The sequence below is a fragment of the Marmota flaviventris genome, chromosome 9 (genome assembly GCF_047511675.1).
Source record: "Marmota flaviventris isolate mMarFla1 chromosome 9, mMarFla1.hap1, whole genome shotgun sequence".
In the NCBI taxonomy this organism is placed as follows: Eukaryota; Metazoa; Chordata; class Mammalia; order Rodentia; family Sciuridae; genus Marmota; species Marmota flaviventris.
The window spans coordinates 14,085,163-14,107,993 of record NC_092506.1 but is presented as its reverse complement, the minus strand read 5'-3'; the positions used below and the strand labels follow the sequence as shown (position 1 = coordinate 14,107,993).

Below are 22,831 nucleotides of genomic sequence, written 5' to 3'. Positions count from 1 at the left end.
AACCAGCTCATTAACATGCTTATCAGAGCAAGACAGAGCCATGACTGCTGGAATATCACAGAAAAAGTGATGGACCACATTGGACTGACAGAAGAAGAGACTGAATGTTTCCCCCAACATGAATGGAAACATTCAGGAAACCTCCCAGGTAGCAGCCTGCAGCCAGACACGCACACACACGTGTTGTCATGGTGGTGGTGTTGTGCAAGGGCTTACACATTACAGCATAGCGGTCATAGGCCATTGTGGCCAAGAATAAATTTTCCATACCACCAAAGGCTCCAAACAAGAAGGCCTGAGCAACATAGGCATTGTAGGAAATTTTCTAGAATGAGTCCAGCGATGACTGTGGGAGTGACCACTGAAGAGTAACAGAAATCTGCCAGAGACAGGTTACCCAGGAAAAAATACATGGAAGTGTGGAGACGAGAGTCCAAGAGGATCAGTATGATCATCCCCAGGTTCCCAACCACATTGATGAGGTAGATGAGGCTGATCATGATAAAGAGGGCCACCTGTAGTTCTGGGGCACTGGTGAGTCCTCGGAGGATGAACTCTGTCACTTCTGTTCTGTTCTCCATCAATGTTGCTGGGGAAATCAGGAGATGCCCTGTAGCAAAGAGGAACAAAAATGGGGCACTGAACATAGTAAAGACTGCAGTGAGATAAGAATGTTTATGTACCATGTGCATTACTTTATTACTGTAGCCACACTATGTACTTCAAATTTCTCAAAAGTAGAACATGAGCCTAACAGTATAATTTAGTGTATTAATTATATATACGGTTCTAGAAAGTTGAATGAGGAGTCTATGTGGACCATGTTCATGAGCTGTGTGCGAGCTGAGATTTCAATAATTTAGTAGATGGTACATGACAGTGTTGGAATTAATGAATCAATCAGTTCCCATTTTCCTTTCATGGTGAAGTCAAAGATCTCTTCTATGTAGCTCGTATGCCAGGAACTTGCCTGGATTCTGGACACTATATCTCTATTCCCTGATTTCTCAATACATTTGTGAAGTTGGAGAGTTGTTAATTTCATTTAGATTGTGTGACATCAGAGGTTGGGTAATGTATGCATGTTTCTAGAAGTATTAATTGGAAAGCTTTGGTCCCATACATAATGGTTATCATTTCGATGGTCTAAACTAAACTTAAAGTGAGTTGCAATTTACAATTACACACTGTCTCCATTGGTCCAAGCTCAGTGTTTGGGATTCTGCAGCAGTCTCCTGAGATGTATACATGGTGGAGGCGGTGAGATAACAGGGACCATGGAGACAGTTCTGGTGGGGAAGGACACAGCATCAGTCAGTGCAGGGCTGGTCTCTGGGCAGAGGTGCACATCAACCCTACATCTACAAGCTACGAATCACTGCTATAAGCTAACTTTCCTGAACAAGATTTTCTTTATCTGCAAAATTAAGATGGTAGTGTGTGAGAGTGGATGAGCCCCCAGCCATCAGCTGATTCTGTGGTGTTGGCAAAGCCAAGCCTGGGAAACATTCCTTGCCAAAGGTGAGGATGTCATTGGCTTTAATTCTTGGCTCTGATGCTAACAGTTACCAGACGTCCCAGGACAATGGGTGTTCTGGGTACAGGAGGATAATGGCAGAATGTTCTTAGCACTGCAACAGTAGGGTAGCTGCTGCTCTGTAACTTTTATATGAACAAAGAAGCCTCTGAGTACTTACAAGCCTTGAACAATTTACAATGCCCTATAGTTTAACTTCCTGATTATGAGACCTTATATAGTAAACTTGCTGAGCTAGTTCTGAGTTACTGCTCCTATGTCAGAATACAGTTTTCCCACACGGCCCCAGGTTTTAGTGATTATTTATGTGTCTTCTTTGTCTCTGTGTTTTTTCTTCATCTCTCATCATCCCTACTCAAGAATCCTTTGTTGATACTACACAGGTCACAGCAGTAGTGACCTAAACTCAAGGTGCTACTGTGAAAATCGAAATAATGCACTAAAGATGAGTAAATTCTGAGTGTTTAGCAAAACCTGAAAAGTGCTATCTGTGCTATTATTTCTAGGAAGGATGCATCATCTTTCTGTGGTTTGAGAGAGGTGGGTGCCAACATGGGGGCTTCAGACGTAGGAAAGTTAGCGGTCCGAAAACCTCACTCAAGTTGCTTTGTCTCACTAGTCCACTAAGTCCAATGAGATTTTATGTACCCTCTGTGCACATTCTGTTCATAGGATTGAAGGCTCTGGGAATTCCATGTGAGCCTTCCTTTTGTTCAATTTCTTTATTTAATTTTTTTTGGAAACAGGTTACCTTTAGCCTGCAGATATATGTGGCAGGAAAGTTCCAAGTTTAAAAATTTTCATTTGTTGAAGACTAGGACCAGGATTTTAATTTGAGGAATTTGGAAGCTCACCCATTCTCTGCTGTTCCCTATCATTCTCATCTTTCCTTGATTATGCTATTTCACAAGTCCAGCCCACAAGGGCTTTATGTTTGTCCCTACCTTAACATACGTAACAGTTTTTTTTTTTTTTTGAACTGGGGGTCGAACCCAGGGCTTTGTGAATGTAAGGCAGACGCTTTGCCACTGAGCTACATCCCAGCCCATAACATAACACTTTTAACATGGAGTGTTTTACAACATTGATAGAAACTTGGTGTCCCTGTATAGGTAGGTATTATTATTTTTATTTATCATTAAGATAGCTCATAATTTGTGAAGTTAAGTGATATGCTACAATTCCACAGGTAGACTGAGGAAAATTCAAGCTTCAATATTTAAACTCAGTGAAATTTCAATCAAAAACCTTAAGTTTAGCTACATGATTATTGATAATTGCAAATATGTTAGTAATAATAGGAATGAGATCAGGAGTGTATGTGCAAAATGTTAAAATGAAGTTTGGATCTTATTAATTTATTAGGTCCCTTTCTGATTAAAGAAGGGTTAATGCACTCTCTCTTTTGCTCTTTAATCTCTAATGAAAAACCACCAGGTAGTGAACAACTAGAAATTACTAAATATCCATTTCATGTTTCATCTATACTTTAAAAATATTTTAGTAAGTCACAAGATTACGTTTTATAAATAGCACTAGACTCTTTCCTGATTAATTTTTAATATTTACATTGTAGCTTCCCTTCCGTGTTTAGAAAAATTCTTAGAACCCCACTTCTGTGCTCATGTAACTCACAGAAGGTCCAGCTGCCCCACTATATTAAAATGAATTACACTCTTCACCGTAAGTACATATTGAATATAGGAGCATAGTTTTCTTCTTGATAAACAAATGATAGTCCTGAGCAGAGAGTTTGAAACCATAAATTCTTCCATGTAAAAAATATATTGTTGGAGCAGCTCTCTTGCAGGTAATTGTCAAAGGATTCTGAGGTCTCTAAGGCTGGGACACATAGAGGAAAGACTAGTAAGCATTTGGGTCCTGAATATACCATCCATTCTTACTGTGTCTGTGGAGAACTCAACTCTTCCTAATTTGTAAAGAAACATTATAATATTATGTCTCCTACATCATCCACAGTAGTATGTTAGCAAATAATAAAATTTTAAAACAACATGGTTAGTGGTTATGATTTCAAAGTCAATCAATATAATTTTAATCTTGGGGTAGTCTTCTTGACCATGGTTGTATAGTCACAGCAAGCATTTGAGTTGGAAGAAAACCTTCCTGCACTAACAGATGATAATACCCAGATGAATTAATAACGACCACAGTGGCACTGCATGCCATCCTCTCCCTCTAAAATAAACACCTGGAATTGTGTCAGACCTCATCAGGGAACACTGCATACACAGAGCTCTCCTGGGATGTCCTCCCATTACTACATCTCACTTTTTACAGAAAGAAACAGTTAAACTACCTGTGGGATTAAGATGGATATTTTAAGTGTGCACACATGTAATTGTATGATCTGCTATTTCTCATTTTAATTTTCAATATATAATTGAAAGACCAATATGCATTCTTTTTAGTGGAGAACTTTAAAATTTTCTTCAAATGTACATTCATGCAACCACTACCACAATCACCCATGATAAATTTTCTTAATCATTTGAGTCAGTTGTATCTCCCACCTATTGTCTTAGCAAACATCATCAACTTTTTCTATTTAGTCTTGCCTTTGCAAGAATGTCCTTGACTTGACTCTCAGGATATGCCATCTTTGGTTCATTCAATTAGTGTAATGTAACCGAGGTCCATTCATACTGTTATACTTATTGGTTTTTGCATTCCCTAGTTAAGGGGCATTAATGCTGTTTTAAGTTGTGTTGATTACAAATAAAGTTGATCTAACTCTTCATTTCTCTGAATTTCTGTTATTTGAAATAAATTTCATTTCATATATACATATATATGTGTGTATATATATATATATATATATATATATATATATATATATGAAACACTGCCTCATTCATTCTGCGAAGTCAACATAACCTCATAATAAACCTAGACAAAAATATTAGTGAAATAAAACTATAGACCAATGCATCTATTTAATATAGTGAAGAAATGTTAAAAAAACAGTAGAAATCCACCATAAATTAATATAACTTAAATCATGAAGGAGAAATTCTAATTCCAAGAATGTGAAGGTGTTATAATATACAAAAATCAAGCCATGTAATAAACGAATTAATATAATGAAGGGAATAACAAGATCATTTCTGGAATCCTGCATAAACAATTGCCAAAGTTTTACTTCTTTCACAAACAAAAACAAAAAACAAAACAAAACAACAACAACAAAACAACTCAGAAAACCAGGAACTGAAGTGGACGTCCATTAACTGTAAAGAACAGATACAAACCACAGCTAAGATCCTAATCCAAAGTGAAAGGCTGAAGATTTCCTCAAAATATCAGATGCAAATATTCCTGCTTTCATTACTTATGTTCTAAATTGTACCAGAAGTTCAAGCTAGATCGATAGGCAAGAAAAATAAAAGATACAAAATTGGAAAGAAGAAACGCTATGTCTACCCTCTTATGAGATGATCTTATATACCAACAATTTAAAAGTATATATCAAAAAATATTACCTAAGAGACTTAATCAGTAAAGTTACAGGATTTAAGATTATCAAACATTTCAATGGCATTCCTATATGCTAGCAATAAGTCATCTTAGAAGAAAATTTAGAAAATAAACCCATTTATAGCAGCATCTAAATCAGTCAAATATCAAGAAATGGATATAACCAAAAAGTTATACACTTATATCTTGCTGAAAAATTAAATTTTCATGGGTTTTAAGAGTTTAGGTTTTTTTTTTTGGTACTTGGGATTGAACTTAGGGGCACTCAACCACTGAGCCACATCCCCAGCTCTATTTTGTATTTTATTTAGAGACAGGTTCTCACTGAGTTGTTTAGCATCTTGCCATTGCTGAGGCTGGCTTTGAACTTGTGATCCTCCTGTCTCAGTCTCCTGAGCTTCTGGGATTATAGGTATGCGACACTGCACCCAGCAAGAGTTAATATTTTAAATGGCAACACTTTCCAAAGTATGTATAGATTTAATGAAATACCTACCAAGATATTAATGGTTTGTTTCCAGAAAAAAGCTAATACAAATGTCATATTGAATTTCAAAGATGCTCAACAGCCAAAATAATCTTGCAGAAACAAGTAGGACTACACACATATTCCAAAATTAAAATGTATTCCTCAACCATCAGAGTCATTGCAATGTGGCACTGACTTATGTGAACCCATGGGAATGAAATTAAGAGTCACAAAACATCATATGACCATGGTCAATTGAATTTTGACAAGGGTGACAAGTGTACTCAATGGAGAAAAACATTCTCATCAACAAATAGCATTAGGACAAGTGGAAATACCACATCAACTCAAAATACATCAGGGACTGAAATAAAAGAGTTAAAATCACAAAACTGTTAGAAGAAACCATGGGTAAACTTTGTAACTTTGGATTTATTAATGGTTTCTAGGATATAACATAAAATGATAAGAAACCTCAACAATGTATTATAATAACCTCTACTACTGGAGATGTAGTGTCGCTAAGTGTTCAGAGAAGGACTGTCACAGCAATGTCATTATTACTAAAGCTCCACTGCATATTCTTATTTATTTTATTATAACTTCAGCTTTGGGAGGGCAGTTTGTTTAAAGTAGAAAAGTTTAAGAGATCTCGGAATGTGTAGAAATCCATATTTACTTGCTGGAGGAGCACTTCACCAAATGGGATGGAGAAATGCTTATAAATATACCAAGTGGTTAAACAGGTAATTATATGAATTGTCAACAAATACATGAAAAAATGTTTAACACCTCTAACAATTAGAGAAATCCAATTTAAAATTACACTGAGATTTCATCTCACTCCAGTCAGAATGGCAATTATCAATAATACAAGTAACATTAAATGTTGGCTAGGATGTACGAAAAAACGTACACTCACACATTGCTGGTGGCATGGCAAATTGGTGCAACCACTATGGAAAGCAGTATGGAGTTTCCTCAGAAAATCTGGAATGGAAACACCATTGAACCCAGTTATCCCACTTCTTGGTTTATACCCAAAGGACTTAAAATCAGCATACTATAGTGACACAGCCATATCAATGTATATAGCAGCTCAATTCACAATAGCTAAGCTATTGAACCAACCTAGGTGCCATTCGACACATGAATTAATAAAGAAAATGTGGTATATGTACACAATGGAATATTAATCAGCCATAACGAATGAAATTATGGAATTTGCTGGTAAATGGACAGAACTGGAGAATATCATGCTGAGTAAAATAAGCCAGTCCCCCAAATCAAAGTCAGAATGTCCTCTCTGATATGTGGATGCTATCCTTCAACAAGGAGTTCAGGGAGGGGAAGAATATAAGTCATTTGGATTAGAAAAAGGGGAATGGAGGGAAGGGAAGCTGGAGAGGAGTAGGAAGGACAGTAGAATTAATCGCACATAACTTTCCTATCCTGTATACGAACACATGACCAGGGTAACTCCACATCATGCACAACCACAAGAATAGGATCCTAATTAGAATAAGTTATACTCCATGTGTATACAATATGTCAAAATACACTCTACTGCCATGTATATCTAAAAACAGCAAATCAAAAAAATGTAAAAAAAAGAACAGGTAATTATATTCCCAAAGTCATAAAATCTTAGAGAATACAAAGCAAGGGGGAGGGAAAGGAAAGGAAAAGGGTAAGAACGAGAGTGAAGTTGATCAAATTATGCCGTGTGCATGTATGGAGATATCACCATGCATTCTAATTTTTACATACAACTCTAATGCACCAATTTAAAAGAAATAAACAGAGGGAAGATCAATAGAGTGAAGAGAGGCAATTGGGGGAGGGAGGAAGAGGGGAAGTACTGGGAGTAAAATGGAGCAAACTGGTGTTACATGCGTTTATGAGTACGTCCAAATGAGTCCCACTGTTATAACTATAATTCACTGATAAAACATTTTTTAAAGAATAAGAACAACAACAACAAAAAACAACTGATGACTTGGACTTCATCAAAACTTGAACTTTTGTTCATCAGTGGGCATCAAGCATTGCAAAGACAGCCTACAAAATAAGGAAACTGTTTACAAATCTTATGTCTGAAAGGTATTAATGTCTATAATATATAAAGAACCACCACGAAGTAACAACAAAAGACTTGCAACCAAATTAAAAATGGATAAAAGACTTGAATCAATATTTATTTAAAGAATAGACACATATGGACAGGCTGGGGATGGAGCTCAGTACAGTACCTGTCTAGCATGTCAGAGCCTGCAGTGCATGTGTGCGTGCACACACACACACACACACAGAAAAAAAGAAAAGATAGAGAATATATGTCCAATAAGCTACGTCCTTAGTTGCTATGGAATTTTAAATAAAAACCCCAATGAGATAGTACTTTATAATTACTAGAATGATTCACTAAAAATTGAGGCACGTGAGTTGTTAAAAATGTGAATAAATGAGAAACTCATGCATTGCTGCTAGGGGTGTACAATGGTGCAGCTTCTGTGGAAAACAGTTTGACAGTTCCTTAAAAAATTAAATTACTGTATGACTCAACCATTAAGCCCCTAATTATGTCCTCAATAGTTTGAAATTAGGTATACAAATATTTGTACATGATGGTCATAACAGGATTATTCACACTTGCTGAAAAGTATAAGCAAATCCAATCATCTGAGGAATGAATAAAAAAATGTGGTCTATCCATTCAATGGAATATTATGCAATCATAAAGGAAATGAGTACCAATAAATGCTGCAGTTGGGATGAGCCTTGAAACCATAACCAGTGAAATTAGACAAAACTGTCACCTATTTTATGATTGTTTTTAATACAAAATGCTCTGAATAGATGAATCCACACAAAAGCAGTTTAGTGATCACCTTGGACAGAGGGCAGGGGGCAGGAGAGTTACATCCTGATGTGTTTAAATGTGTAACTGTGTCCATCGTGTTGTAATGAAATGTTTGGAATTCAATAGTCAGAGGAAGCTGCACCTCAGGGTGAATGGCTACATGTCATCACATTGTACATTCAAAGGGAGTAGATTGTAGGCTTTGTGGATTTCATAGCATTTAAAAAGAGAGAGGAGAATGGAAGTTGAAGAAGGCAAAGTGGAGAAAGCAAGGTGGCAGTGGAGACAGATCAGGATTTACCCAAACATAAGCTAAGGAGTGCTGTGGCCACCTCAAGATGAAGGTGACAAGGAGAAACTTGTCCCAGGACTTCTGGAAGGAGCATCACCCTCTTCTTTTTTCAGCTCAGTGATACTGATTTTGAATATCTGGTCCTCAGAACTTTCCTGTATCAAAAATCTGAGTTGTTATGAATTCAAATAAAATTTTTATGTGTGTTTCATTGGTTTATTTTGATTATGGTAAAATAAACGCAATAAAAAGCTTACCATTTGAACCATTTTAGGTGAACTGTTCAGTGCTATTGAACACAGTAACATTGTTGTGATAGATTTTATACAGCATTTTGAAGTTAAAAACAGGAGAATTGTGTATGATATTAACACAAGGACTGTACCCTGTGCTGATTCATGATAGTTGTTGTCATGTCTCATTCAGTGTGAAGGGTTAAAAATCATTTTAGTTATAGGTAAAATCAGTAAGTATGAAGGATTTTTCCAGGTTAAACAAAGAGCATGCTTTTACATAATTTCACAATTAACAACTCAGGATCTGCTCTCTTGAGTTTTATGATTTTCTGTTGGTGAGCTCTGTTGTACAGAAATGGCAGACACCATTGCTCAAGGGCACAGAGCTGTGGCTGTGATGGAGATTGATGATGGTTGGCACACGGCTGCATGGTGATCACAGGTCACTGAGGCCAGCAAGACTTTTTCCACATGGTGAGAGTTTCCAGAAACCATCTGAGCAGCATCTGCATGATCAGGAAGATTGTGTCCCTTTGGAGGAACCCAGTCATGACCTGGGAGTGACTGCAGAGGATTGACCAAAGCCCACCTGAGGCAAGTTACTAAAGAGAAGTGCATGGAACTATGGAGACAAGAACTCCACAGGATCAATACCACGAGAACTGGAATAGCCGGAGAGAGTGGACAATGGGATCCTGGAAACAAATCTCCCAGGAAGGTGAGCTAACAAGCTCCCCAAGGTAGATGCAAATGAGGTGAGTGGACACCTCCTTCCCTGCTGACCAATAATCGTTCTTCCTTATGAAACACAGAGCAGTGAAGATTCACCTTCTGAGATAGGACCTGACAGTAGGACCAAGGATGGGTGCAATGTAGAGAAAACGCCACCACAATCCACATCCAAGTTCCAGTCCTGAGAGCGCTCATTGCAGGAGAGCAGAACACGAGGACCAGTGATGAAAAGAACCAGGTCCTTCCCTGCAGGAGCTGCAGTTGAGCTTTGAGACTAACAAGGAGTTGCCATGAAATCCCCAAAGATTTGCATCTTTATCCTCAAAGACGAGTGAAGAAGATGCAATAATGAGCTCTGTGGAAGTGCATTCTCCCTGTCAGGGCTGGCTTTTCCCAGGAGCCCTGGGGTGTCCCAGGTGCTGATTCATGATCCATCAGAAACCTCTGGGCTCACCGCATCTCTCCCGCAAAACCACCTCCAAAGCATTTTAAATACCCACTGGTTTGCTTAGTAAGAAGGAAACCCCAAATTGGTCGGTTACGTTCATTTATCTGAGCAAAATTCCTAAACTATGTTCCTTAGATTAGTTTTAATCCCAAACCAAGAAAAATCCAACTGGATTATTAAAGCAGGTAATAAAGATGAAATTACCACCCTAGACACCCTGGGAAAATACTGGCTTTGAAGGAAAGGCCACACACATGGAGGAAGGTGAAACTGGGCAAAAACCCTGGGCTTTGTCATCAGAATTTGTCATCTCTTGGGACTGTTGCCTCCTGGCATGGGACTTCAGCTCTTGTATAAAATACGCAAGTAAGACTGGATTAATATTTTCTAAGTCTACAGCTCTAATATTTCTGGGTTTATGTATTGTAGGTGAATTTTAGAAAATATAAATAGTTTTATGGGGGCTTGATAATAGAAAGCAGAGCTTAGACAAAAGATTTCCCTATAATTTACTGTACTTCGTGTACCTGTGCTGGGAGAAGAATTAACTCCATGTATTCAAATTCTGGCTTTGGAATAAGATAGACCTGGGTGAGAATCCAGGGTTTTCTCCCTGTTACTTAACTAGTTAGCTACTTAACTATTTGGACAAATTACTTAACTACTCAGGCTCTTGGTTTCCTCCAGAACAAAATAATACCTATTTCATGGGGTCGCCAAGTGTTGTGTAAGATTATGTGTAGAATGTGTACTAACATGATTGCTATAAAGCAAATGTTCCATAAATGGCTGCCACTTTTTGGAAAAGTAGCACATCCTATTTGTTTAACTGGAGTCAAGAGACTGAGGTAGAATCTAAATATTTTTTCTCTCTATGAATGAAACCTCAGGCAAAATACTTAATAATTCCAAACCTTAGTTTTCTCACTTGACTAACTATAAACACTCCTATGTCATGATGTTATTGTGAACTTGGGAAAGGAAACAAAGCCTTCAAAGTAAATTTATCTACCTGACTCAAAGTAAAAGCTTGATAAATGTATATTTATAAATTTGTATATTTGAGATGTTGACTCCTGTAGAGTTGGAAGTTAATTCATTGAGCTTCTTCTCTGTCCCCAAGGGACTACAACTTTGGAAGCAAGCAAAAGAAGAATTTGAGAGAGGATTGCGAGTCAAAGTAAGTACAAGGTTTAGGAACCACCTTGGGTTTCTTCTGGATAAGACATCTCTCCTACTCTGTGCCCTCCAATTCTACAATGCATTTCAAAACACAATATAGGTATAATTCTAATCCATCAGTGTCCCTCAGTTTTCTTTAGGTGTTCACTAGCCACAAACCTATGATTTCCCTTTCATACGCTGCTCTGGGTTCAGGGAGCTGTTGCCTCCATATATTCTGGACTCAATCCTAGTGCTGCCTCACACTAATGACCTTTGATTAGAGGATGCATAGGCTTTGGACTCAAGAGCAGTTTCCACTTATCTCCTCCATGAAAGTGCATGCAGCTTGCCTCTCTACCCAGACAATTAATGAAGCTATGATGATTGTATAGATGCTCAGATTAATCTGGGGTTTCATCACAAGTTCTGAACCTGTTGCTGGAAGGTCCCAGTGGAACTGGACCTTAGGTGGGAGGGAAGTACAACAGCACTCCAAAAGATACCAGAAGACCTGCCTGCTCTTCCCAGGTCTGCAGACAACTCACTCCTTGACTTTTGAAGAAGTCTTTAACCTCTCTGGGCATCAGTTTTCTCTTCACCAAAATAATAACAGTATCAATCATGTCAGTTTCACAGGGATGTGAAGGCAATGACAAATGATTATGGGTTTAACAATGTATCCATGAAGTAAAAGGAGATATTATGTCGGATAGTTTTTATTACTGTGGATTTTAGATGTTATCAAAAACAGCAATTCCATGTTGCTATTTCAACTCAAATTCCAACTGTGCTGACAGAAAAGAATTCATTAACAATCTAATTTTGATATTAATTGGTATGGTTATAGATTCAAAAATTCTTAATTAGCAGATGCCAACCTAAGAGGATGGAGGATGTGGTACTAGGAGACCAGACTAGTAGTTCAAGCAGAGCAGAGTGGGATAAAGGGATCAGAAATCTTGGATGAGGACCCTGCCCCTCCACATGAGAGGTCAGCAGATCGTTTTACATGGCCAGTGTGTTTCTCATCCACAAACAAGAATAATGTCCCTTGTCCATAGGATTGTTGCCAAGAATGAATAAAACATTTTATGTTAAAGGTTCTAAGAGTAGAGATGCCTCTGAAGAAGGAAGATATGAATCCTGATTTCCAGGCAAAGATCCCAAGCATCACTTGGAGTTTAGGCACTTTAATGGGGATCCTGGATGGACTTGGAAAGTGGCCAGCAGCAAGCACACAAACTCTGATGTGACCCCGATCTGTACCGAGTGGCAAGAGAAGATTTCAGGGAATGTAAAACTTCCCATGACTCAAATATAAATAAAACTTATTTTGAGCTTCTGGTCAAGTATAAAGAAAAGAACATTCATTTCACTTGATATTTGAAAGCTTGTCCTGAAGCAGAAGTTTAGTGACATTGCTTCCTCTACAAATCATATCATGCTGTTTAGTCTTTTAATGCATGGCAAGCATGTAATCATAATAGATAAATGCTTCTTAGTATTGTCATAATCAACCCATAGAAAAGTATAGAAGAGCTAATTAGAATAGTCAGCATTGTCACATGAATAGGTTAAAAGACCGAAGTTTTAAAAAAATGTGGTGGAAAGGAGGAGAGAAGAAAGAATAGAGGAATGAATGATTTCTTCATTTTACAGTCCAACTCAGTTAATTATTAAAGTTGCACACACACACACATACACACCCCAAAAATAAATATATTATTTAGAGACACAATAAAAACTTCACAAGTTTTTGTAAAGAAAATATAATCTTTCAGAATTGCAATTTAGTAGATACTAAGATGGAAGATAAGAACAGCAACAATAATAACTCTTTCTCTGTGCTGAGTTCTTTTCTCTGCCCACAAGTATTAACTAATTAATACTCAAAATAACCCTATGAGATAAGCATACTTTCCTCCATGTTATGGATAAAAAAAATTAAAGCTCAAAAGGATCCAGTAGCTTGCTCAAAGTCACATAATTAAAAGACAGCTAGACCATGGGTTTGAACGTATTATTTAGGATCATGATATAAATAATGAAAAAAATTTAAAACAATATGTTGAAGGTGATGACCTCTGAGTTAGAGTGGTAAAGATTAAAGTGAAGAAAAACTTTTAGATACTAACTAATACTAACTGACCAGGTAATTTTTGACTGCCTGCCTGAATAATCATATAGTAAGAAGAAAAATACATCAACTTATTTACCATGAGTAGCAAATTATCATCTTCTACATTCTGAACAGATTTCATGGTAAGAAGGGATTAAAATTGTTGTGTGTCTGGAAGGGATAAACTAAGGTCAGTGTGTGGAGGGTACAGAAAGGGAGAATCTAGGTCCAAACAGAGAATTACATTGGAGCTGTCTGAGGATGGAGCATGACCACGTGGGGTGTGCAGAAGAGGGATTCCAGCCCTAGGTGGGATTAGAATAGATGTGCTCCTTCTCCTCTCTAAACCTGAGAATCTTGTCTCTTCTATCTTCACAGAAATCCCCAATGGGGAGCAGAATTAATTTCAATCAGAAGCACCAGCTTAAGTTTCAGCTCCATGCAATGCAGGAGAAATTCAAAAAGAATTAGCCAGGTTCAGGATTTCAGAAAAACAACTCTGTACATAAATCCAGAATTATCAACTTATCTTCGACCATAGAGAAAGATATTCTGTTCCTTGATTCTAACAATTCCTGTTACTCCATTCTCATCCTCAGACCAACAGTCCACACTGAATCCATGGCCAAGAATAATCTCACTACAGTGGCCGAGTTCATCCTCACAGGCTTTACTGACCACCCCAACTTGGAGACGCCCCTCTTCCTGGTCTTTCTCAGTCTCTATCTTGTCACCCTTCTGGGGATTCTGGGGATGGTGGTTCTCATCCGAGTGGATGGGCAGCTCCACACCCCAATGTACTTCTTCCTGAGCCACCTCTCCCTGCTAGATGCCTGCTACAGCTCTGTCATCACCCCCCAGATCCTGGCCACGCTGACCACAGGCAAAATGGTCATCTCCTATGGCCGCTGTGCCGCCCAGTTCTTCTTCTTCACCATCTGTGCAGCTACAGAGTGTTTCCTGCTGGCAGTGATGGCCTATGACCGCTATGTAGCTATTAGCAACCCTCTGCTCTATGCTATGGCCATGGATCCCAGAATCTGCTGGAGATTGGTGCTGGGAGCCTATGCCTGTGGGATGTCTGGGGCCATCCTGAGAACCACGTGCACCTTCTCCTTCTCCTTCTGTGAGGACAACAGGATCAACTTCTTCTTCTGTGACCTCCCGCCCCTGCTGAAGCTTGCCTGTGGTGACACAATGAACACTGAGATCATCATTGTCTTCTTTGGCAACTTTGTGATTTTGGCCAATGCCTTGGTCATCCTCATTTCCTACCTGCTCATCATCAAGGCCGTTTTGAGGGTGAAGTCTTCAGGGGGCAGGGCCAAGACTTTCTCCACATGCGCCTCCCACCTCACCACTGTGGCCCTTTTCTTTGGGACCCTCATCTTCATGTATATACGAAGCGGCTCAGGAAAATCCCTGGAGGAAGACAAGGTGGTGTCTGTTGTCTACACTGTGGTCATCCCCATGCTGAACCCTCTGATCTACAGCCTGAGGAACAAGGATGTGAAAGCTGCCTTCAAAAAGGTCACTGGTAGAGTCCAAGTGTCCCAGAGGGGGTAGGTGGAAATGAGAGGACTTCTTATCTAAGATACACATGACTGGTAACCCTGGTGATTCAGTGACCTAGTTAGGTACACTGGAGAAACTTGCCTTTGAGCATGAGGATATGGGTAAAGAAATTTCATAAAGAATTGTTGTAATCCCACAAAAATATGCTTGCCTTCAGATTTTTATTCTTCTGGCTTGTCATGTGCCTCTGATGGCTAGAGCTCTGGTTGTCACTGTGGATCATAAGGTGACTTTATAGATGAAATCAATAAGTAGATGGCAGAAGAAGAAAGAAAATAACACTAATCCCCAATGACACTTATAATCCACATTATGAGCCAAGGACTGTCTTTCTTCAGGCTTCCTTCATGTAAGAAAGAAACAGTTATGAAATAAAACAATAGAAATAATCGTGGGGTGGACACACATACACACACACTCATAAGTACACATATAGAGAAAGAAAGAAAGGTTATATTTTTAGAGATACATATACATAGATGAAAAAGTTTTAAATTAACCACAGAAAAGACACAGCAACAAAGGGGAGGTTTTGTAGGGAGAGCACCACCCAAGAACTTCTGAAGAGAGAAAGAATTCCATTTATTGAATGTTTGATAGTAATTGCCTCGATATTTATTATATAAATTTAATTACACCTGTCCTTTATATATGACATAAAAGGAACACAGGTGTAATAAAATTTACATAATAAATATACACATATATTTTACAACAAAAATGCTAAAAAAATACCTGAATCCCTACCACACACTAAGCATGTATCATGAGATCTACCCATTTTTCATATCAGATCTTTAAATTTCTGCCTGGGGGGTGGGGATGTAGCTCAGTTGGTAGAGTGCTTGCTGCCTATGTACAAGACCCTCGGTTCAATCCCCAATTCCACCAAAAAAAAAAAAATTAAGATTATGCTAAGTGAAGCTAGCCAATCCCTAAAAAACAAATGCCAAATGTCTTCTTTGATATAAGGAGAGCAACTAAGAACAGAGCAGGGAGGAAGAGCATGAGGAAAAGATTAACATTAAACAGAGACAAGTGGTGGGAGGGAAAGGGAGAGAGAGGGAAATTGCATGGAAATGGAAGGATACCCTCATTGTTACACAAAATTACATATAAGAGGTTGTGAGGGGAAAGGGGGGAAAAAACAAGGGAGAGAATCGAATAACAGCAGATGGGGTAGAGAGAGAAGATGGGACGGGAGGGGAGGGGGGATAGTAGGGGATAGGAAAGGTAGCAGAATACAACAGTCACTAATATGGCATTATGTAAAAACGTGGATGTGTAACCGATGTGATTCTGCAATTTGTATTTGGGGTAAAAATGGGAATTCATAACCCACGTGAATCAAATGTATGAAAGATGATATGTCATGAGCTTTGTAATGTTTTGAACAACCAATAAAAAAATAAATAAATAAATAAATTTCTGCCTGGGTCAAACCACAGCTCCCTGACTTCCCTTGGCAGCAACACAGTGGGATTCAAGTATTCTTCTTCTGAATAACTTTTACTAGCTCTGAAGCTGTTACTAAAATTTCACCAGTCTTTCTTTTTATTAATTTTTTTTCAACTCACAAAAAATTACATATATTTATGTTGTATAACATGATTTTTTTTACTTAAATCATCTCTCATTTTAATTACATTGTAATACAGTGTCTTCACCATTAAAAGCAAACTGCACAAATATATCAATTATCAACTTCTTAGTGAAAATGTACAAAACATTCATTTGATCACTCTAACTCCTAATTGGAAAGAAAAGTTTAACCAACAACAACAACAAAAAAAAAACATAGTGAAGGTAAATGAATAGATAGCAATGTGATATTTTGGTATATGTGTACATTGTGGACCTGTGAAGTCAGCTAATTAATATATTCATTGCTTCACAAATTTATCTTGAGAACATTTAAAAATCTTTCTTAGCAATTTTCAGGTTTCCAGCATATGCATAAAATCAGGCCAAGGAAGATTAGGTAATTGAATTTTCCAGGTATTTAAGATGCCCATAGCAGCGATCTCCTTGGACCTGATCAGAAAGCAGCAGAAAAATATTAACTATGCTTCATAGAAGTTCCTCTCAGGAGCACAAAGACCAACTCTTTCCCTACAACAAAATGTAAATCTGATAACTATATTATGTTGGGAGATAAAATATATCCCAGAGACTAATGAACTTGACTTTCAAATTCAAACAGATTAGATTTTATCTCATGACCTTTTAGACAAGTTAATTATCTTCTCAAATATTCAATTCTGTCTTCTGTTAAATGGAAATAGGAATACATTGCTGAAATAGTAGTCAGTAACAAACATGTAAGTGCAGGGAACAACCCCATTGCATGGAGATATTGGTGCCCTGATACCAACTATCACCAAGTATTCAGAGTATGGACAAAGAACAGGCCCAGTCTCCTCCAAAGAGGTTCCTCCAGATGGTGAAGTCAGAGAGAAAGACATTGGTTACAAGAAGCTTTGGAGTTCCTCCTGAGGGAATGGGTGTTATAGGTCAGGGGAAGACAATGCAGGAGATGATAAGCTGGCCAAGGTTGACCCGGGGGACTGTGTGTGTTGTAGAAACCTTCCTGTCCCTGTGGCCCCAGCCTGGACCTGTGAATTCTGGTTTATACTTTTCTGACTCTGTGGCTTTTCCTGAGATATCAAATGGGAGATGATATTGAGACTCCAGTGACATAAATTTGGGAGGTGATGACTTCTGATACAGTGCATGAATGAAAGTGACTTCTCTAGCTTTCATTATTTTCTTTGGCCAAATGAAGAAAATGTAATGACCAGATGCATTCAAATCTCTTTTAACAGTAGAGCCTGATTTCCAAACCAAATGAAATGCAGCACCTCGTAGTTCATAAGAGTTAGAAGAATTGAGACTCTCCTAGCAGCTCAGGTTGAGGTGGTAGCATCCTACCCTGCTTAGCCTTCCCCTCACTTCCCCTGGCACATCCTGTGAGGTGTCTCCAAAAGACGGAGCTTCTGAGCAGGGGAGATGGGAAATCACAGAAGCACATTCCCTATGTCCACCCCAGGTCCAGGGTTCTCTGTGCCTCTAAGTTCTGGGTCTCTGATGGGGGTTAAAGGGTTCTGTTGATGAGTGAAGGAAGGAAACTGATCATATTGAATATGTCACAATTAATCCCACTATTATGTATAATTGCTTCAATAAAACAGAAAAATATATAAATATATAAATAAAATGAAAAACAATAATACTAATGACAAATTTAATTTAATAGAAGTAGTATTATGCAGAATATATATCTAATTAATATACCACAATAATATGGTAAACAAATGTAATTTGTAGTGTATGTGTGTATGTCAAGAACAACAGTTTTGGGTATATATTCTTCTGTTTTTATTGAAGAATTAAAATTATCCATAATGGGGAGATTAATTGTGACATACGCCTACATGCACACAACATAATTTGATCAGTTTCTTTCCCTAGTTAGCTCCCCTCTTCCTCTCCTACTCCTTTACCCTGGGTCTCCTTTCTCTACTCTACTGGCCTCCCTTATATTTTAATGGGATCCCTTTTTCTCTCTCTTTCTCTAACTTCTGCATATAAGAGAAAACATTTGACCCTTGACACCACTGTGCATCTCTTGTGTGGAGCCACTCAGAGAAGGTAACTTTTCCGTAGGCCAAACTGGGTAACCAGCTGGGCAGGGTGGATAACTGACCTGCCCAGTGATAGGTGCCTGAGGCCCATGGGGTAAAAATAAGGTCTATCAGCCCCGGGGTCATTGTCACCATTTCCCTTATTCATGATGGTTTTCTCAGGACTAGATCCCTAGGTACTGTCCCCATGGCTGCCTGTAGGTAAGTTCCTCCATTCCCTCTTCTCCCTGAGTTACCACCTCTATCCTCTCAGCCTCTAAAAGCCCTGAAAGAAGGTTTGAGGATGTGGAGGCAGGTCGATTCACATGGCAAGCTCCCAACAGTTAAGTAGTCCTGGGACAAGCTGAGACTATACATCAGCTCGTTTGCAACACAGATGAGAATTATCTACCTGTGCAGAACAAACCGGAAAGCCTACTCGGGAAGGACTCTTCCAGTTGATGAAAATCTTAGGTGGGGTCTGCAGCAGATGTCACCCATGCTTCCTCTCCACAGCTGGGGTAGACAGCATTAGCTATAAGGGAAGTCATGGCCACTGCTGGGGTTGGAGGGACCAATCTTTCTAGAACTCACCCTAGGTCCCCCTCTCAGTTTCTTCATCTGTAAAATAGGGCAGAAAAATCCATGCTGTATGTCATGAGGAGTGAATGAGAGTTCATATGCGAAAGCACTTTGAAAACATGAAAAGCACCACAGAAATGTGCTGGGAATGGTCATTAATTCAGGAGCTCATGAAAGTCCAGTGTTCAAAGCCAACAGGCAGCGTGAAATCCCTTCTCCAAGCAGAGGCAGATGGAGGGACACTTTCCAGATTACTTTGGGAATATGGAGATCATTCAGCCTCTCGTGGTTCTATGGGAGCCTCTCTGGATCTTGGGAGGCAGGGAGGACCCAACTGGAAGTGGGAGGAGGTGGGGGTCACCAGCAGGTGTAGGAGTGATGCTGAATGACAACACCTGGACACACTGCAGGGTCTACAGCCAGGCCCTGCTGGAGCAGAGTCTCCTTCTCTGGTGTCTAGGTCCCCTCTCCTGTTCTTTTGAAAGGAATAAAGTCTCTTGAGGATCACACAGGAGGAACAGTAGGACCTGAGTATAGGGGGAGGGGGAGGTCAGTGTTGGAAGTGACCAGTGCAGAGATGGGAAAGGCCACTTTGCTGCCCACAAAAATCAGGGACAGCATCTCAGAAAATATTAAACTAAACCAGGAGGGGAGGGGAGCAAAAGGGAACTGGGGAGGAGTCTCTAGCAGTCTGGAGGACTTAAGGTAGGGAGAAGAAGGCACCGTGAGTCCCCTATGCCTCCACTACCCGAACTGTCTGCTTTGAGCTGTCTGGATGGTGGTGTGTGCAGCATCTCCTAAGGACCACTTTTATTTATTCTGACTTTTATGCTATGCTAGTGACTCAGAGGACCATCGTTTTTCACACTTTAAATAAGTCAAACTGAGCCATTGCACACAACACATGTGCAAAAAGACATTGTACATGAGTGGCACCAACATTAAGCCCTTCTTGGCTAACCCTTCTGGACCTGTAACTCCCAGGAAGTATAGACAAGGAGAGAAGGAAGCCAGTAAAGGACCCCCATGTGTTGATCACACCCAGAGGCTAGAGAAGAGTCTGGAGAGAGAATGTCCTGGGCATGGTTGTGAATCCAATGTATGTCTGACTTTGGAAGTATAACCACAAAGTCTAAGCAGTTGAGAAGTGAGTCTTAAAAATACCTCTGCTAATGTGCTCAACTGGGGACAAAGCATTACAGGCTGGGCTTTCCCAAAGCCAGATCAAGTAGCAGGTATGAAAGGGGGAGCTGGGTCCATGCTCAATGCATTGGGGTCTGTGCCACTTGTGGGTTTCCTGGACCCCAGCTGAGGCCATTGTGGGAGAGAACCATAGCAGCAGGGGCATCTCAGAGTGCCTGTCAGGATTGTCTAGAAGTCTGGTGGCTCATGTTGCAGACCTGGCAGGACTTCCTGGACTCCTCAGCTGATATGCTGTCCAGACCAGCACCTCCCTTTCCTGGAGCTGCGGTTGAAGGCTGTGTAAGCTTGTGACAGCAGTACACTCTCATTTGGGGTTCAGTGCCTTTACCAAATGCCTCTTCACCTGCCTCAGTTGTGGGGAGGATCTGAGCCAGATCTAGGTTTGGAACATGGTCATCATTCTGAGACCAGGAGACTGGAGTTGGATTCATGAGGGTCCCTCATGTGCCCATGCTGGTAAAGGACCAGGTGGGAGTGTTCGTAAGTGGTCTTCCCATTTCCTCCCCACCTCCCCCCAGGATATTCCACAGCTACCTAGCCTAGGTAGGGAAGGGAGTCTGCTCCCTTTACCCTTCTTAAGTCCTCTTCTTTTTGGACCAACTTCTTTTAGAGTGTCTGTGAACAGCTACGGGGCTGGTGACCTCTGCCCACAGGAGCACCATTCTGCCCAGCACCCCCAAGGCTGATGGAGAGCAGTGGCATTCTGTGGCAGCACCTGTCCTCACAAAGGCTGAAATCTATTCTTTGTGCCTGGGTGTTGGCTGAGATGGCCTTTGTGTCACCAGTTCAGAGATGATGTGGCCTTTGCAGTAATATAAAAGAGTCTTACCTGGTGGCAACTGGTCTGGCCACAAAATTGTTCTCATCCCCCTCCTTCAGTCTTTCCTCTCTGGGGCTCTATACATTCAGAAAAACTTCCCCCATGACAAAGTATGGAAATGAACCCTGAAAGTGTAATCTTGTATATACTTTTTCCCCCCAGAAAACTATGATGTTTTGTTAAAAATCTGTTAATTTTCTTTAATTTGTTTTTTTTTTTTTTTGCATTTTAGGCATAGATTTAATCACAGCATTTCCCTCTCCCTCTTTTAATATCTTTAGTAATATCCTCTCTTTATTTCTGATGTTGATCTTTTAAGCTGTAGGCTTATGGTGTTATAGTCCCCACCCCCAAACACACAAATTTTGATTCCACTTGCTTTCTATATTGTATTTTCATCTTTAATTTCATTAATTTCTGCTTTTGGTCAGTCCCCTTATTATTGATTTTGGTTTTGTTTTCTACTTTTTTTTTCTAGGTACTTAATGATGGTAGCTTATATCATTGGCTTCAGACTTTTCTTCTGTGCCACTGTAAATCTTTGGTGCTATAAAATTTTCTCTGTACTCTTTAGCTGCATTTCTCAAGTTTAGATTTTCTTTGTTTTATTTTTCTTCATTAAAATCCTTTCCCATTTTCCTTTTCCCTCTTTTTCCCCCCTGAGTTTAATAGCATTTGCTCTTAAAGTTAGGGCTGTGATCCATGTTGAGTTAATTTTTGTATAGGCTATTACACAGTGGTTCAACTCCATGAAGACATTCCATCATCCCAAGACTTTTTCATGAAAAATCTATGATGGTGTCACTGAATTCTTTGGACACCCTTGCTGAAAGTTAATTCATCATACCTCTAAGGGGTTTATTTCGATTCCTAATTCTAGTCCACTGATCTATAGCTGCCTTTTCTTATGCCATCATATTATCTTTTCTGTTTTTAAATTATTTATTCTAACCATTTTAATTGGCAAATAATAATCATACATATTTATGGGGTAGAATGTGATACTTAGTTATATATCCATTATGAAAAAATTAGGAGGTCCTGCAAACAACTAAAAATACCATAGAATTCAGAAATCCCACTACTGGGACATAGATCCAAAGGGAGTGACATGCCAAAGAGATGCAAGTACTCCTGTGTTCATTGCCCATGTTCATTGTAATATTAATTACAATAGCTAAGATATGGAAGCAGCCTAGGTGTTTATCAATAGATGCACAGATAAAGAAAATATAGTGTACATGCACACCAGAATACTATTCAGCTGTAAAAGGAGGGAAATCCTGTCATTTGACACAACATGAGCGAACCTAGAGAACATTACCCTAAGTGAAATACCATGCCACCTGGATTGCTGTAGCATTTGCACTACATTTTAAAAATGAGAGAAGTGACAGTAATCCAACTTACCTTTCCTTTAACATGCTATTTTGGTTATTCTGGGTCTCTTGGATTCCCCCATGAATTTAAAAATAAGTTTACCAATTTCTGCAAAGCCAGCGGGAGATGGACAGGAGGAGGTGGACTTTGTAGATCTATTGGAGAGTATTTTCAGCTTTAGGATTTTGATTCATGAACAAGGAGTGTCTTTCCAAATTTAGATTTTATTTCATGTCTTTCAATGATGTTTTATAATTTTAAGAGTATAAACATTGCCCAAACGTGTTCAA

The 22,831-nt window shown here is 39.2% G+C and overlaps 1 protein-coding gene across 1 annotated transcript; it reads left to right on the top strand.

The window, feature by feature from the left end:
* Positions 1-13,979: 13,979 nt before the first annotated feature.
* LOC114099813 (olfactory receptor 9I1-like) lies at positions 13,980-14,924 on the top strand. The gene has a single exon (XM_027944325.2). The coding sequence runs from the start codon at positions 13,980-13,982 to the stop codon at positions 14,922-14,924; it is 945 nt and encodes a 314-aa protein (XP_027800126.2).
* Positions 14,925-22,831: the final 7,907 nt, after the last annotated feature.